Source organism: Salvelinus namaycush, chromosome 19 (assembly GCF_016432855.1).
Source record: "Salvelinus namaycush isolate Seneca chromosome 19, SaNama_1.0, whole genome shotgun sequence".
Taxonomy (NCBI): domain Eukaryota; kingdom Metazoa; phylum Chordata; class Actinopteri; order Salmoniformes; family Salmonidae; genus Salvelinus; species Salvelinus namaycush.
The window spans coordinates 13,169,183-13,182,299 of NC_052325.1; the positions used below are offsets into that span (position 1 = coordinate 13,169,183).

The 13,117-nt window shown below is 42.4% G+C and overlaps 2 protein-coding genes across 2 annotated transcripts in view; both read left to right on the plus strand.

Annotated features, from left to right (window-relative positions):
- The first annotated feature begins 360 nt into the window (after nucleotides 1–360).
- LOC120063741 (ATP synthase subunit O, mitochondrial-like) lies at nucleotides 361–5,732 on the plus strand. Its single transcript, XM_039014038.1, has 7 exons — nucleotides 361–435; nucleotides 904–948; nucleotides 1,131–1,241; nucleotides 1,421–1,550; nucleotides 2,216–2,328; nucleotides 4,057–4,143; nucleotides 5,502–5,732. Exons 1-7 carry the CDS (start codon nucleotides 409–411, stop codon nucleotides 5,610–5,612), a joined length of 624 nt encoding a protein of 207 aa, XP_038869966.1. The 5' UTR covers nucleotides 361–408; the 3' UTR covers nucleotides 5,613–5,732.
- A 5,451-nt stretch (nucleotides 5,733–11,183) lies between these two features.
- The window catches only part of LOC120064153 (protein dopey-2-like), a 50,781-nt gene continuing 48,847 nt past the window's right edge, over nucleotides 11,184–13,117 (plus strand). Inside the window, exon 1 of the mRNA XM_039014526.1 lies at nucleotides 11,184–11,319. The gene's annotated coding sequence lies outside the window, so the exon portion shown is untranslated. The remainder of the gene's footprint in view (nucleotides 11,320–13,117) is intronic.

Sequence of the window (13,117 nt, forward strand, 5' to 3'; positions counted from 1 at the left end):
CAATCAACCCCATCTCTCTCGCCGTGCCATTGCCTATCCACCCAAAACTTGTACTCAAATTTTGTTCACTTTCCCATTACTCTAGGAGTACCTTTTTTTGTAGGATATGCAATCTTATGTCCTTTTAGATTTACCCATATGTCATGGTTTGTTGCTGTCTATCTTAACTTTAACGGCATCTCTCCCAACTGTACCTGCATTGCTGCCACCGAGGAGGTCCTGAGTGCTCCACAACATATTCTTAGGGCTTGTCTGAGCTGCTTATCCATATGCCACACTTTTAGGAAGTACATTTCCACTATATCGACATACGAACTACGTTTCCCATAATGCTTCTCGCTTCAGAATATACGTGTTTCTTTTGCGACCAGCTTTCATGCGCAGAAGTTGACCTACAGTCTGAAGAAAATGGCAGCATTAGGACTGGGGCTGCAGGTATGACTTTCGGATGAACGTGAATGTTATGCGATTCATGGCTGGGTTGTTAATTTGAGAATGTATGTATATTATTAATTGGCACAAAATGGATCAATGTGCATTGTTTTGATGTCGTGCAGAAATAGTTATCAACGCACAACACGCGAGGCCTTCTGTGAACTTGACAAGCCCGCTCCGCTACCGTTAACTAGCTAATGTTAATGACAGCCCGCTAGCTTGTTGAATATAGCTAGCTACCTAGTTATGCTTATTTGTCATTTTGCTACGGAGCAATGACATTACTGTTTACTGTTGTCCATAAGACAGGCGCATGACATTGTAGAAAATGTGGTCAAGATTTTTTGCTAGTTCAAAACGATTTTGATAGTTAGCAAGCTATCTTCATTAGCAAACTAACAGCTACTGCACTCCAGACGTCACTGTTATGTATTAATCATTTCCTTTATCATCTCTATCCTTCTTCAGGTGCGTCAATTCAGCACGTCGGTTCTCCGACAAGCTTTGATCAGGGTAAGTAATTATGAAGTTCAACTTCAAATTACCCTTGTCATCTGATCAGTGCAATATTCTGTTCTATGACTGATCATGTCCTTTGGTAATATGATTATCACGCACGCTACAGCTTGAGCAATGTCTGTGGTTCAAGTACGTGGTTGGTTATTGCTTATGTTTGTGTCCGTTTTCTATTTTAGCCCCCCATCGACGTGTATGGGGTCGGAGGCCGCTATGCCACAGCCCTGTTCTCTGCTGCCAGCAAGCAGAAGAAACTGGAACAAGTCGAGAAGGAGATGAGGACGTTGTCGGTGAGTTATCCACTGCACCTCTCTCTCCTGTCTTAGTACTCTCTGTCCACTTGTGTGTAATGTGTATATACACTCTCTATTAACTAGGGAAACATACATTAGTTTGTTAGGCACTGACTGCGGCCACTATCATTTTTGACCAGCTCTCTTTCTCTCTGTCTTTTCATTCTCTCAACCAGGTTCTGATCAAGGACCCCAAGCTGTCCAGTATTGTGATGAACCCTCATGTCAAGCGCAGCCTCAAGCTGAAGTTCTTTGGTGCTGCCATGACTAAGGCGAATCTCTCCCCAATAACAGTTAACCTCATCAGTGAGTCGCCCAGCCTAACTAAGTCATACTCCACAGTGCACTCTTGTTCTGGAAACTGCTGTTGTGTAAGACAAATAAATGGGGCTGGTTTGGGGAGGATGACATTGTTTTTCTGCTGTCAAGAGCCTCATCTACCAAACTGTTTAATTTCCTTGTCTTCTGACTCTCTTGACCATCTGAACTGGAAAAAGCGATATGGATGTTACTCCATACCTTTTTTTTGTCTCCACTAGTTACCACAGACGCAGTCAAAGTTGTGTAAATTCATGAAAACAAAAATGTGCTTTTTGGTCTATATTTAAGGTTGGAGTTAGGCATGAGGTAAGCAATGTGGTTACATTTTAGGTTTAAAATCAAATTTTAAGAGAAATTGTAGTAATGACTTTGGCTGTGGTAAGTAGTGACAACCTACCTTTTTGGTTGGCTAGTTGATACCGGAATATAAAGTAAATGTCAGCTAAGAGTACTGTTTACTGCTCACTAATGATCTTAATTAACTAGTGATACAAAGGAGAGATTAGGAGAAATAGTTGAGTATTTTTGCTTTTGTTATGAGAACATCGTCACCCTTACTAATGTTACTGAATGCAAATGCAGTTTGTGCAAATGTTATTTGTGGCTACTGGCTAAGCCACTGATGTTTCATTGTTCCCCTCTCTCCTCAGCTGTGTTGGCAGATAATGGTCGCCTGACCCTGACCGCAGATGTCGTTGGCGCCTTTGCGAAAATGATGAGCGCTCACCGTGGCGAGGTCATCTGCACTGTCACCACCGCACATGTACGGTGACCCACCACCATACACACATACACACTGTGGTTGTACAGTTGAAGTCAGAAGTTTACATACACCTTAGCCAAATACATTTAAACTCGGTTTTTCACAATTCCTGAAATTGAATCCTAGTAAAAAAAAATCCCTGTTTTAGGTCAGTTAGGATCACCACTTTTTTTTAAGAATGTGAATTGTCAGAATAATAGTAGAGAGAATGATTTATTTAATGTTTTATTTCTTTCATCACATTCCCAGTGGGTCAGAAGTTTACCTGCACTCAATTAGTATTTGGTAGCATTGCCTTTAAATTGTTTAACTTGGGTCAAACGTTTCGGGTAGCCTTCCACAAGCTTCCCACAATAAGTTGGGTGAATTTTGGCCCATTCCTCCTGACAGAGCTGGTGTAACTGAGTCAGGTTTGTAGGCCTCCTTGCTCGCACACGCTTTTTCAGTTCTGCCCTCAAATTCTCTATAGGATTGAGGTCAGGGCTTTGTGATGGCCACTCCAATACCTTGACTTTGTTGTCCTTAAGCCATTTTCCCACAACTTTGGAAGCATGCTTGGGGTCATTGTCCATTTGGAAGACCCATTTGCGACCAAGCTTTAACTTCCTGACTGATGTCTTGAGATGTTGCTTCAATATCCACATAATTTGACTTTCTCATGAAGCCATCTATTTTGTTTAGTGCACCAGTCCCTCCTGCAGCAAAGCACCCCCACAACATGATGCTGCCACCCCCGTGCTTCACGGTTGGGATGGTGTTCTTTGACTTGCAAGCCTCCTCCTTTTTCCTCCAAACATAATGATGGTCATTATGGCCAAACAGTTCTATTTTTGTTTCATCAGACCAGAGGACATTTCTCAAAGTACGATATCTGGCCCCATGTGCAGTTGCAAACTAGTCTGGCTTTTTTTTGGTGGTTTTGGAGCAGTGGCTTCCTTGCGGAGCAGCCTCTCAGGTTATGTCGATATAGGACGCGTTTTACTGTGGATATATATACTTTTGTGCCTGTTTCCTCCAGCATCTTCACAAGGTCCTTTGCTGTTGTTCTGGGATTGAGTTGCACTTTTCGCACCAAAGTACGTTCATCTATCGGAGACAGAACACGCCTCCTTCCTGAGCGATGTGATGGCTGCGTGGTCCCATGGTGTTTATACTTGCGTACTATTGTTTGTACAGATGAATGTGGTACCTTCAGGCGTTTGGAAATTGCTACCAAGGATGAACCAGACTTGTGGAGGTCAACAATTTTCTTTCTGCGGTCTTGGCGGATTTCTTTTGATTTTCCCATGATGTCAAGCAAAGAGGCACTGATTTTGAAGGTAGGCCTTGAAATACACCTACATGTACTCCTCCAATTGACAGGCTAATTGACATCATTTATCAGAAGCTTCTAATGCATGACATCATTATCTGGAATTTTACAAGCTGTTTAAAGGCACAGTCAACTTAGTGTTTTTAAACTTTTGACCCACTGGAATTGTGATACAGTGAAATAATCTCTAAACGATTGTTGGAAAAATTACTTGTCATGCACAATGTAGATGTCCTAACTGATTTGCCAAAACTATAGTTTGTTGACAAGAAATTTGTGGAGTGGTTGAAAAACGAGTTTTAATGACTCCAACCTAAGTGTATGTAAACTTCCGACTTCAACTGTATATAGTTGTCAAACCAAGTTCCATATTAGTTATTATAGTGTTTGATTTGATCTTTGTGTGTATGACACAGCCCCTGGATGAAGCTAACCTGGCAGAGCTGAAGGTGGCTCTGAACGGCTTCCTGGCAAAGGGAGAGACTCTCATACTAGAGACCAAGGTGAGACCATACTCAATTCGTGTCCTCGGTGGCACAATAAGGATTTATCTGCTGTCAACTCCTGGTAGGGCAGGGCGGAAAACTGTTAAAAATATATATATACTGGTATTCATTCACACAGTCCCCCCCCCCCCCCCCCCCCCCACCAGAGATGTGTTTAAATCAAATTGATTAGTTGTGGCTAAAAGGCTGTGCGTGATGACGTAGTGCACATAAATAACTTGCAGTTAAATTCTCATGTAGTGAATAGAAAATAGAAGTTAAATGGGTTTCCATCGCATTTTAAACTCTACTGATGGTTTTGCCATACACGCATTTTTAGTTATATAGCGAAAGTGCCCGATTTGGTCTTGGCACATGCTCTCCAGCCACAACCAAGCAAGGCTAAGGCTGTACAATGGCTTGGTTATTTCACCAGTAGGGGAGTGTGAACTACAAGCCAATCATGATGCGGAAACCTATGTGCTAAAGTTCCAAATGGTGAAAACTTTGCAAAAGCCTCTCCTTTCAGCAGAAACATGTGAAAAGCTTAAGTTAATACAGCTCAACCACCAACATGTTGTTCATCATGTCAGCACTAAAGAAAAACTAAATGTCCCATCATACTTGAACACCTCAGAGGCAATACTGAAACAGTTTGAGGACATTTTTGAAGGGTTGGAATATCTGTGAGGTGAGCTCCACCTAGTGGTGGATGAGTCTGTCAGACCAGTTCAACAACTTCCCCGCCAAATCCCCACTCCACTGAAGGAAACGATAATAAAGGCTGTTGATTCAATGGAGTAACAGGGTGTCAATACGAAGGTCACCAAACCTACTAAGTGGATAAGCAACATGATTGTGGTGGAAAAGCCAGGCAAAATAAGTCTGCCTTGATCCAAGTGCCCTGAACAAAGCCTTATGTGGGGTACATGACCAAATACATACTATTGAAGAGGTACTTCCTAGCCTGGAAAAAACAAATATTTTTGTGAATGGATGCAAAAAAATTAGTACTGGCAGGTATGCTGTTTGGATGAAGGGAAAAGTTACCTCACCACATTTTGGACCCCCAATGGTAGATACCGATGGACAAGGTTGGTTACCTTTTTGGAGTGAAACCAGCTGTAGACTAATATCAGCAAAGGCAACAGGATGCACTTCAGGGACTGCCAGGAATATTATTATTATTCAGAAACATTAAATACCGTCAAATGAGAAAAATACTTTGATATATTATGTCGATATTGCCCAGCCCTACCTAACACCTGGTGTATGCAAAGGCTTAGGACTGTCAGGCTAGCACTAATCTGGAACATGCTGATATGCCTATGGTTTGAATGGTGCTTTAACTTGTATTACTTTTCTCTTTCCTCCAGTCTGACGCATCCATCCTGGGTGGTATGATTGTCAGCATAGGAGATAAGTATGTGGACATGTCCACCAAGACAAAGATCCACAAACTGACCAAGATCATCAGAGATAGTTAAGTCCATTGCCCCGTCCAGAGAAGCATGGGAATGTTTCTCTGCTTCCTGCCACCTATACAGCGCTTTGTCCGCTAAAATCCTGTCTAGTTGTTATCGTAATAAAATATTCTGTAACATACACTTTGTATTTGTAATGTATTTTATTTTTATTTTTTATTTCACCTTTTATTTAACCAGGTAGGCCAGTTGAGAACAAGTTCTCATTTACAACTGCGACTTGGCCAAGATAGAGCAAAGCAGTGCGACACAAACAACACAGAGTTACACATGGGATAAACAAACGTACAGTCAATAACACAATATAAATATCTGTATACAGTGTGTGCAAATGAAGTAAGGAGGTAAGGCAATAAATTGGCCATAGTGGCAAAGTAATTACAATTTAGCAATTAACACTGGAGTGATAATGTGCAGATGAAGATGTGCAAGTAGAAATACTGGTGTGCAAAAGAGCAGAAAAAAACAAAACAAGTATGGGGATGACGTAGGTAGTTGGATGGGCTATTTACAGATGGGCTGTGTACAGCTGCAGCGATCTGTGAGCTGCTCTGACAGCCGATGCTTGAAGTTAGTGAGGGAGATATGTCTTCAACTTCAGTGATTTTTGCATTTGTTCCAGTCATTGGTAGCAGAGAACTGGAAGGAAAGGCGGCCAAAGGAGGTGTTGGCTTTGGGGATGACTAGTGAAATATAACTGCTGGAGCGCATGCTAAGGGTGGGTGTTGCTATGGTGACCAGTGAGCTGAGATAAGACGGAGTTTTACCTAGCAAAGACTTTTATTTCTGTTTCCATGCAGACTGGTTGTTGCTGGTGGAGGGAATATAAAATGCCTGTTTATCAGCTTGGATCATTTATGATGCACTTGATGTACCAGACTAGTGCTATAATCTCAATTATAAACTGGGTGGTTCGAGCCCTGAATTCTGATTTGTCTGAAAGCCATGGTATATCCGACTATACCATGGGTATGACCAAATATTTATTTTTACTGCTTACGGTGCTAATCCGTTTATAATAGCAATAAGGCTCCTCGGGGTGGGTCCGTGTAGCAAAGCCACACCGTGTTGCGTCTTACATAAGAACAGCCCTTAGTCGTGGTATATTTCCCATATACCGCACCACCTCAGGTCCTATAGCTTAATTATAAAATTACAAACTAGTTTGACTCCTGGATGCTGATATGATGCAAATGTATTTGTTTACGTTTTTTAATTATGATGGTAACCAGTTTATAATAGCAAGGCACCCTGGGGGGTTTGTGGTAAATGGCCAATATACAGTATCACAGCTAAGGGTGGTATCCAGGCACTCCGTGTTGCGAGAACAGCCCTTAGCTTTGGTATAACCCCTCGGCCTTATTGCTTAAATGTATTCTCTCCTTTGACTTCAACAGATATTAATATCAGAATGTAGCAATTAGTGTTTCCTCTCATTCATGGGAATATGCTCTGCCACTTCTTGGTATATCCGTTCATACTATGCTCTCTGCATAGTCGGGGGTGTGCTCCATACTACTTTAACAATTTTACATCCACACTGGTGATGCAGTGATTTCGGAAAGTATTCAGACCCCTTTATCCACATTTTGTTACGTTACAGCCTTATTCTAAAATTGATTTAAATTGTTTTTTCCCCTTTCAATCTACACACCCCATAATGACAAAGCAAAAACAGTTTTTTAGAAATTCTTGCAAATGTATTAAAAATAAACATATCACATTTACATAAGTGTTCTGACCCTTTATGCAGTACTTTGAAGTACCTTTGGCAGCGATTACAGCCCCGAGTCTTGAGTATGACACACCTGTTTGGGGAGTTTCTTCCATTTGTCTGCAGATCCTCTCAAGTTCTGTCAAGTTGTTCGATCAGGTTCAAGTCCGGGCCACTCAAGGACTTTCAGAGACTTGTCCCGATGCCACTTCTGCGTTGTTTTGGCTGTGGCTTAGGGTCATTGTCCTGTTGGAAGGTGAACCTTCGCCCCAGTCTGAGATCCTGAGCGATCTGGAGCAGGTTTTCATCAAGGGTCTCTTTGTACTTTGCTCTGTTCATCTTTCCCTCAATCCTGACTAGTCTCCCAGTCCCTGCCGCTGAAAAACATCCCAACTGCATGATGCTCCCACCATGCTTCACCGTAGGGATGGTGCCAGTTTCCTCCAGACAAGACGCTTGGCATTCAGGCCTAAGAGTTCAATCTTGGTTTCTCCAAGCAGGCTGTCATGTGCTTCCGTCTGGCCACTCTACCATAAAGGCCTGATTGGTGGAGTGCAGTAGAGATGGTTGTCCTTCTGTTTTCGCTTTGTCATTATGGGGTATTGTGTGTGGGTTGGGTTGGGGGGGAATAAGACTGTAATGTAACAGAATGCCAAAAAAGTTAAGGTTTCTGAATATTTTCCGGATGCAATGTACATCTGAATGAAAAATATTCTTTATTCACTGGTGACCACAAGGTCATGTGACTGTAGACTTTAGGGGTCACCATACTCCTACAATATAGCCTACTGCTTAAATTCCTCTGGTAATTCCGTTTTAATGTATGTTTAGATTATGTGGATGTGTTAGATGATTCATTTTTTACTGCATAGCAGCATACCCCAACAAGTCCTGTCGAGTTTCAGGGCGTGCCGGCTAATGTTATAGGCCATCACTAAAACAACTGATTAAACTACCATGAACCTTGATTAAAGTTTCAACGTTTATTCACAACGTGCACAGGATACAACCGGTGTAAAACAATAGTTAAATTCCTACCTTGAGAGCTTTTTTCCAACAATGCAGTGATGATAATAGAAAAGGTCATATAAATATTTATTATATTAAAACTACAAGAACTATTATGTGAGTTAGAAACACCAGTATGCAAGTATATACAGGTCAGTGCCAGTACCTTATTCAATATGCAGGGCAACTGGTGTGGTTGAGGTAGGTTTATACATAAAAGGTTAATGGTAGTAGGATATACTTGTAAAACAGCTGAAAAGTGACTGGTGTTAGGATTATATACAGTAAATACTTATGGTAATATACTAGTGGTAATATATACTGAACATGTAAACAGGAGTAATAGTGACCAGTTGGGATAAACAAATACGAATGGCAATCAATGGACAGCAGTGTAATGGAGTAATACATGTAATCAATAGTAATTTTAGCAGCAGCATAGGTTGTGTCTGAGTAGGTTGAGACCTATGGATGGGCATAGAGTCAGTGTGGATACTCTGAGAGGGATATTTTTTTCAGAGTTAGTAGTTAGCCATTAACAGTTTTATGGCCAGGGGATAGGCGCTGTTTAGGAGTCTGTCTGAGCCTTGATGCACCAGTACGGCCTGCCGGACGGTAGCATGTAGAACAGTCCATGTATTGGGTGGCTGGAGTTGAATAAGGTATGTAGCGCTGGGTCAGAGCAACAGCTGACAAACTAGCTCTCTGGATTTGTGGAGCGGCAGGTAGCCTAGTGGTTAGAGCGTTGAGCAAGTAACCGAAAGGTTCTGCCCCTAAACAAGGCAGTTAACCCACTGTTCATAGGCTGTCATTGTAAATAAGAATTTGTTCTTAACTGACTCGCCTCGTTAAATTTTACATTTAAAAAAAAAATCGCTGCTATAAAGTGTTTCATACCTATTAATTGTTATTGAGGACATAAACGTTTAACTCGGGAAATGTGTTTACCGGTAGCTCAGAATCTATGGCCCTCAAATTCAAATCTGGACCTTGAAGCCAGTTCCATTTTTATTTTTTTTCTAATCAGGGAAGGGTTTAGAACTGGGACACCAAGGTGTGTGCAATTAATTATCAGGTATAACAGAAGTCTGAACCTCATAGGGAAAGATCTGAATACCCCTGCTCTGTAGCTTTCAGAATCTATAGCTTTTGATTTCTCTCTCTCTTTTTGAGGTGATGTCTGGCCCACAGGTGGCTCTGGTCACTGGTTCCACGTGGGGCCTGGGGTTAGCCATAGTGCAGGCACTGTGCCAGGGCTTTAAATGGGATGTGTATCTGAGCGCCTGGGACGTCCAGAGGGTGGTTGTGGAGGATCTGCAGAGGGAGGGACTCAAGCCCAGACTCCTCCGACTGGACATTACAGACCCGGCCAACATCCTTGCGGCATGGCAGCATTTCATGAAGGAGTACGGGGGTCTGGATGTGCTAATCAACAACGCACGCATCACCCCAAGACGTAACTGCACATTATTAATGCCTTAACATTCACTCACACAGTCTGACACACTGGCTGCTTTCACACAGGCAGCCCAATTTAAAAATAAATTCCCACATCAGATTTTTGTCAGAGCTAATTTGATTGGTCAAAATACAATTAGTAAAAAAAGAACAGAGTTGAGTTGCCTGTCTAAATGCAGCCATTGTGCAATAGTTATTGTGTGTTAGCTGGCCTGGGATACAGTGACATTTAAAGTAAACGAATAGCTCCCTCTATGTCCAGAAGGTGACCCTGCATCCTTCGGCAGCCAAGTAGAACACATTCTCTAAACCAAATTCTTCGCCACCAGTGACATGTGCAATGAGCTTCTTCCTCTCCATGTGTGTTCTCCGGACCTCCAGAAATGACATCGCAGAGGAGGAGCTAGTGGCTCTGATGAAGTGCTTTGTTGCCACGTCAGCAAGGGCTGGCCAAATTCTGGCTATGGGTTGTCCAAAATAGGCCTGATGGCTCTTAGAGACACCCCAGAGAGGATCCAGCTAAACCCCTGCTGCCCGGGCTGGGTGAAGTCTGACATTACCTATACCAACGGGACTAGGACGCCCGCGGAGGGGTTGGACACACCTGTACACCTTATTACAGGTGCAGTGAAATATGTTGTTTTACTGGGACAGCCATAGTAGTACGGCGCAAATTATATATTTTTCACCTTGTTGGCTCAAGTATTCAAACCAGTGACCTTACTTACTGGGCCAACGCTCTAACCATTAGGTTCCTTCCCACCCTACATTAAACAACCATGTTAATGTGTCTCATTTGTTTACAGGGCCAGAGGCTAGGTTGTGCACTGAATAGCTAGTATTATAACATAGTCTTATCTTTGATTAAACAAGTCACTTCATTGTCTCAAAAAGGACTGTTCAATGTAATACATGATTATTAAATAACAAATAAACAGATACAGTATGTTTGCAGTTATTTTTTTTAATGCTCTTTACCCCAGCTTTGACCAAATATCTGACAGTGAAGTGAGAGGTTTGTAAACGTCGCATATCCTGGAATGTACCAACACCGGGGGTGCCAGTGAGAAAAGATACATAATTTCTGATTTGAACGCCGAACTCAAGAAACAGGTTTACCTAACACGGCTGAATCGCTTATTCATTAATTGTGAATACTTTTAACTGACATTGTGAGGGGATTTTAGCTTGTGAAGATAAATACTGCACCTAAACTGTCAAGGAGCTCCACGCCCCACCCCTCCGAAGATCAGGAAGTGCGCTCTCCGTGCTCCAATCGCTCTCTGTGAATCAGCTGAGTTTGGGCTTTCCACACTGTTGCGTTTAGCATGATCTGCACGAGAGAAATTGGAAACGCACCCCCCCCTCCCCCCCCCCCCCCTAACGGTTGGTTGACGGTTTCTCAAAGCTTCAGTTACAGAACGGACGCTACACCCAGAACCGTTAACATTCGCCGGTTTCCCCGGATTTTGTGAAATTTGTTGGACGCACGCGAATGGTCAGCTCAAACCCGAGCTTGTTTTGCAGTTGGTGAGTCATTGATGCACCCATATGATGCACCTCGTGTTTTTTGTTTACCGCAACATTAGGTGCCGGTTTGGTGAGACTAAAAATTGACGGGGTGTAGCCAATAATATAGGCCTATAAATCACTGGATATAGCACATTGAAATCACCATGTTTCCATTTTAATTGGCTTGTGTTTTCTCCCCAGTTCACGTTTTCCTGTTGTGAATCAATATTATCTAAATATAGTGCTACCCTAATTCCTTTGACTCGGTGGACAACGGGGACATGATGCAGTGCCGCGTTCACGCTATTTTAATTATTTCTCTGCAACATCAACAACCATTCAATCTCAGTTATTGTAACATTGTTGCACTGAGTCTGGAGCTTTATAAACAACATTGGAAAGATGAAGAAGCAGCAGAATTTTGGTTGGGCCTGGGAGGGCATAGGCCCACCCACTGGGGAGCCAGACCCAGCCAATCAGAATTCGTTTTTCCCCACAAAAGGGCTTTATTACAGGTATAAATACTCGTCAGTATCATCAGCTGTCCGGGTGGCCATCCTGCAGGTGAAGAAGCAGGATGTGGAGGTCCTGGGCTGGCATTGTTACACGTGATCTGCGGTTGTGAGGCCTGTTGGATGCACTGCAAATTTCTCTAAAATGACGTTGGCGGCAGCTTATGGTAGAGAAATGAACATTCACTTATCTGGCAACAGCTCTCATGGACATTCCTGCAGTCAGCATGCCAATTGCACACTCCCCTTTTAACTTAAGACCTGTGGAATTGTGTTGTATGACATTTTAGAGTGGCCTTTTATTGTAACCAGTATAAGGTGCACCTGTGTAATGATCATGCTTAATCATGCTTTGTTTAATCAGCTTCTTGATATGCCACACCGGTCAGGTGGATTATCTTGGCAAAGGAGAAATGCTCACTAATAGGAATGTAAAGAAATGTGTGCAAAAAATATGCTTTTTGTGTGTATGGAACATTTCTGGGATCTTTTATTCAGCTCATGAAACATGGGACCAACACTTTACACGTTGCATTTATATTTTTGTTCAGTATACATTGCCAACAACATCTAATTGGATGAAATCGTTTCTCCTTCTCATTCTCTTTCTCACACACAGACAGATGGAAATCCCTGATTTGCTCTTTGATGAGGCCATCTTACATAATGCAGTCAGGTCTATAGAGTCACATTCAGAGCCATAGCGCTGCCATGACTCAATCTTTAACAGCAGTGTCTGTCCCATCCTAGAAGTTCTAGCCTGTTCTATTCATTTTATAGGCCTTGTCTCACAAGGCATACGGTAGTCATATGCTATATGGTAGTCAGTTTCCTGGTGTCACAATCAGGTGACTGATATCTCTTTGCATTTCCTATTGGGTTTGTGTCCCTAAATCAGCTGGTAGTGAGTCCACCCTCTAAACACACAGTCTCCTTTCCCCTTCAGGAGCAAACGTTGCAGGCCTACCACGAGCACTCCCAGCTCCCTATCAGCATGTTCATGAGATGGAGAATGAGTGTCTGATAGGCCGCTGCAGGTATTATTGTGTGTTGAAGTGCAACTTTGGGCTACACAGCAATGTGTTTGAGTATTTACACGATGTAGGCCTAAATATCTACATTTCCTTGTTTGAATTCAAACATTAGTTTATGACTAGATAAATATTCCAGGAAGCTAATAAAATCAGTTTTGTGAAAGATATTTGTATCCACAGGGTAATGTGTTTGCAGAAGGTTTTAGTAGGTCACTTGACAGGCTTGGGGTTGTGCTATGCAGGGCAGCCTGTATTTCTGCACCTGACGTG

What these genes read in the sequence shown, in the direction of transcription:
- LOC120063741 (XM_039014038.1), top strand. Translation starts at nt 409, where the DNA reads ATGGCAGCATTAGGACTGGGGCTGCAG. An exon ending in AATAACAGTTAACCTCATCA is followed by an intron (nt 1,551 to 2,215) that starts GTGAGTCGCCCA and finishes CTCTCTCCTCAG; the next exon opens with CTGTGTTGGCAGATAATGGT. An exon ending in GCACTGTCACCACCGCACAT is followed by an intron (nt 2,329 to 4,056) that starts GTACGGTGACCC and finishes TGTATGACACAG; the next exon opens with CCCCTGGATGAAGCTAACCT.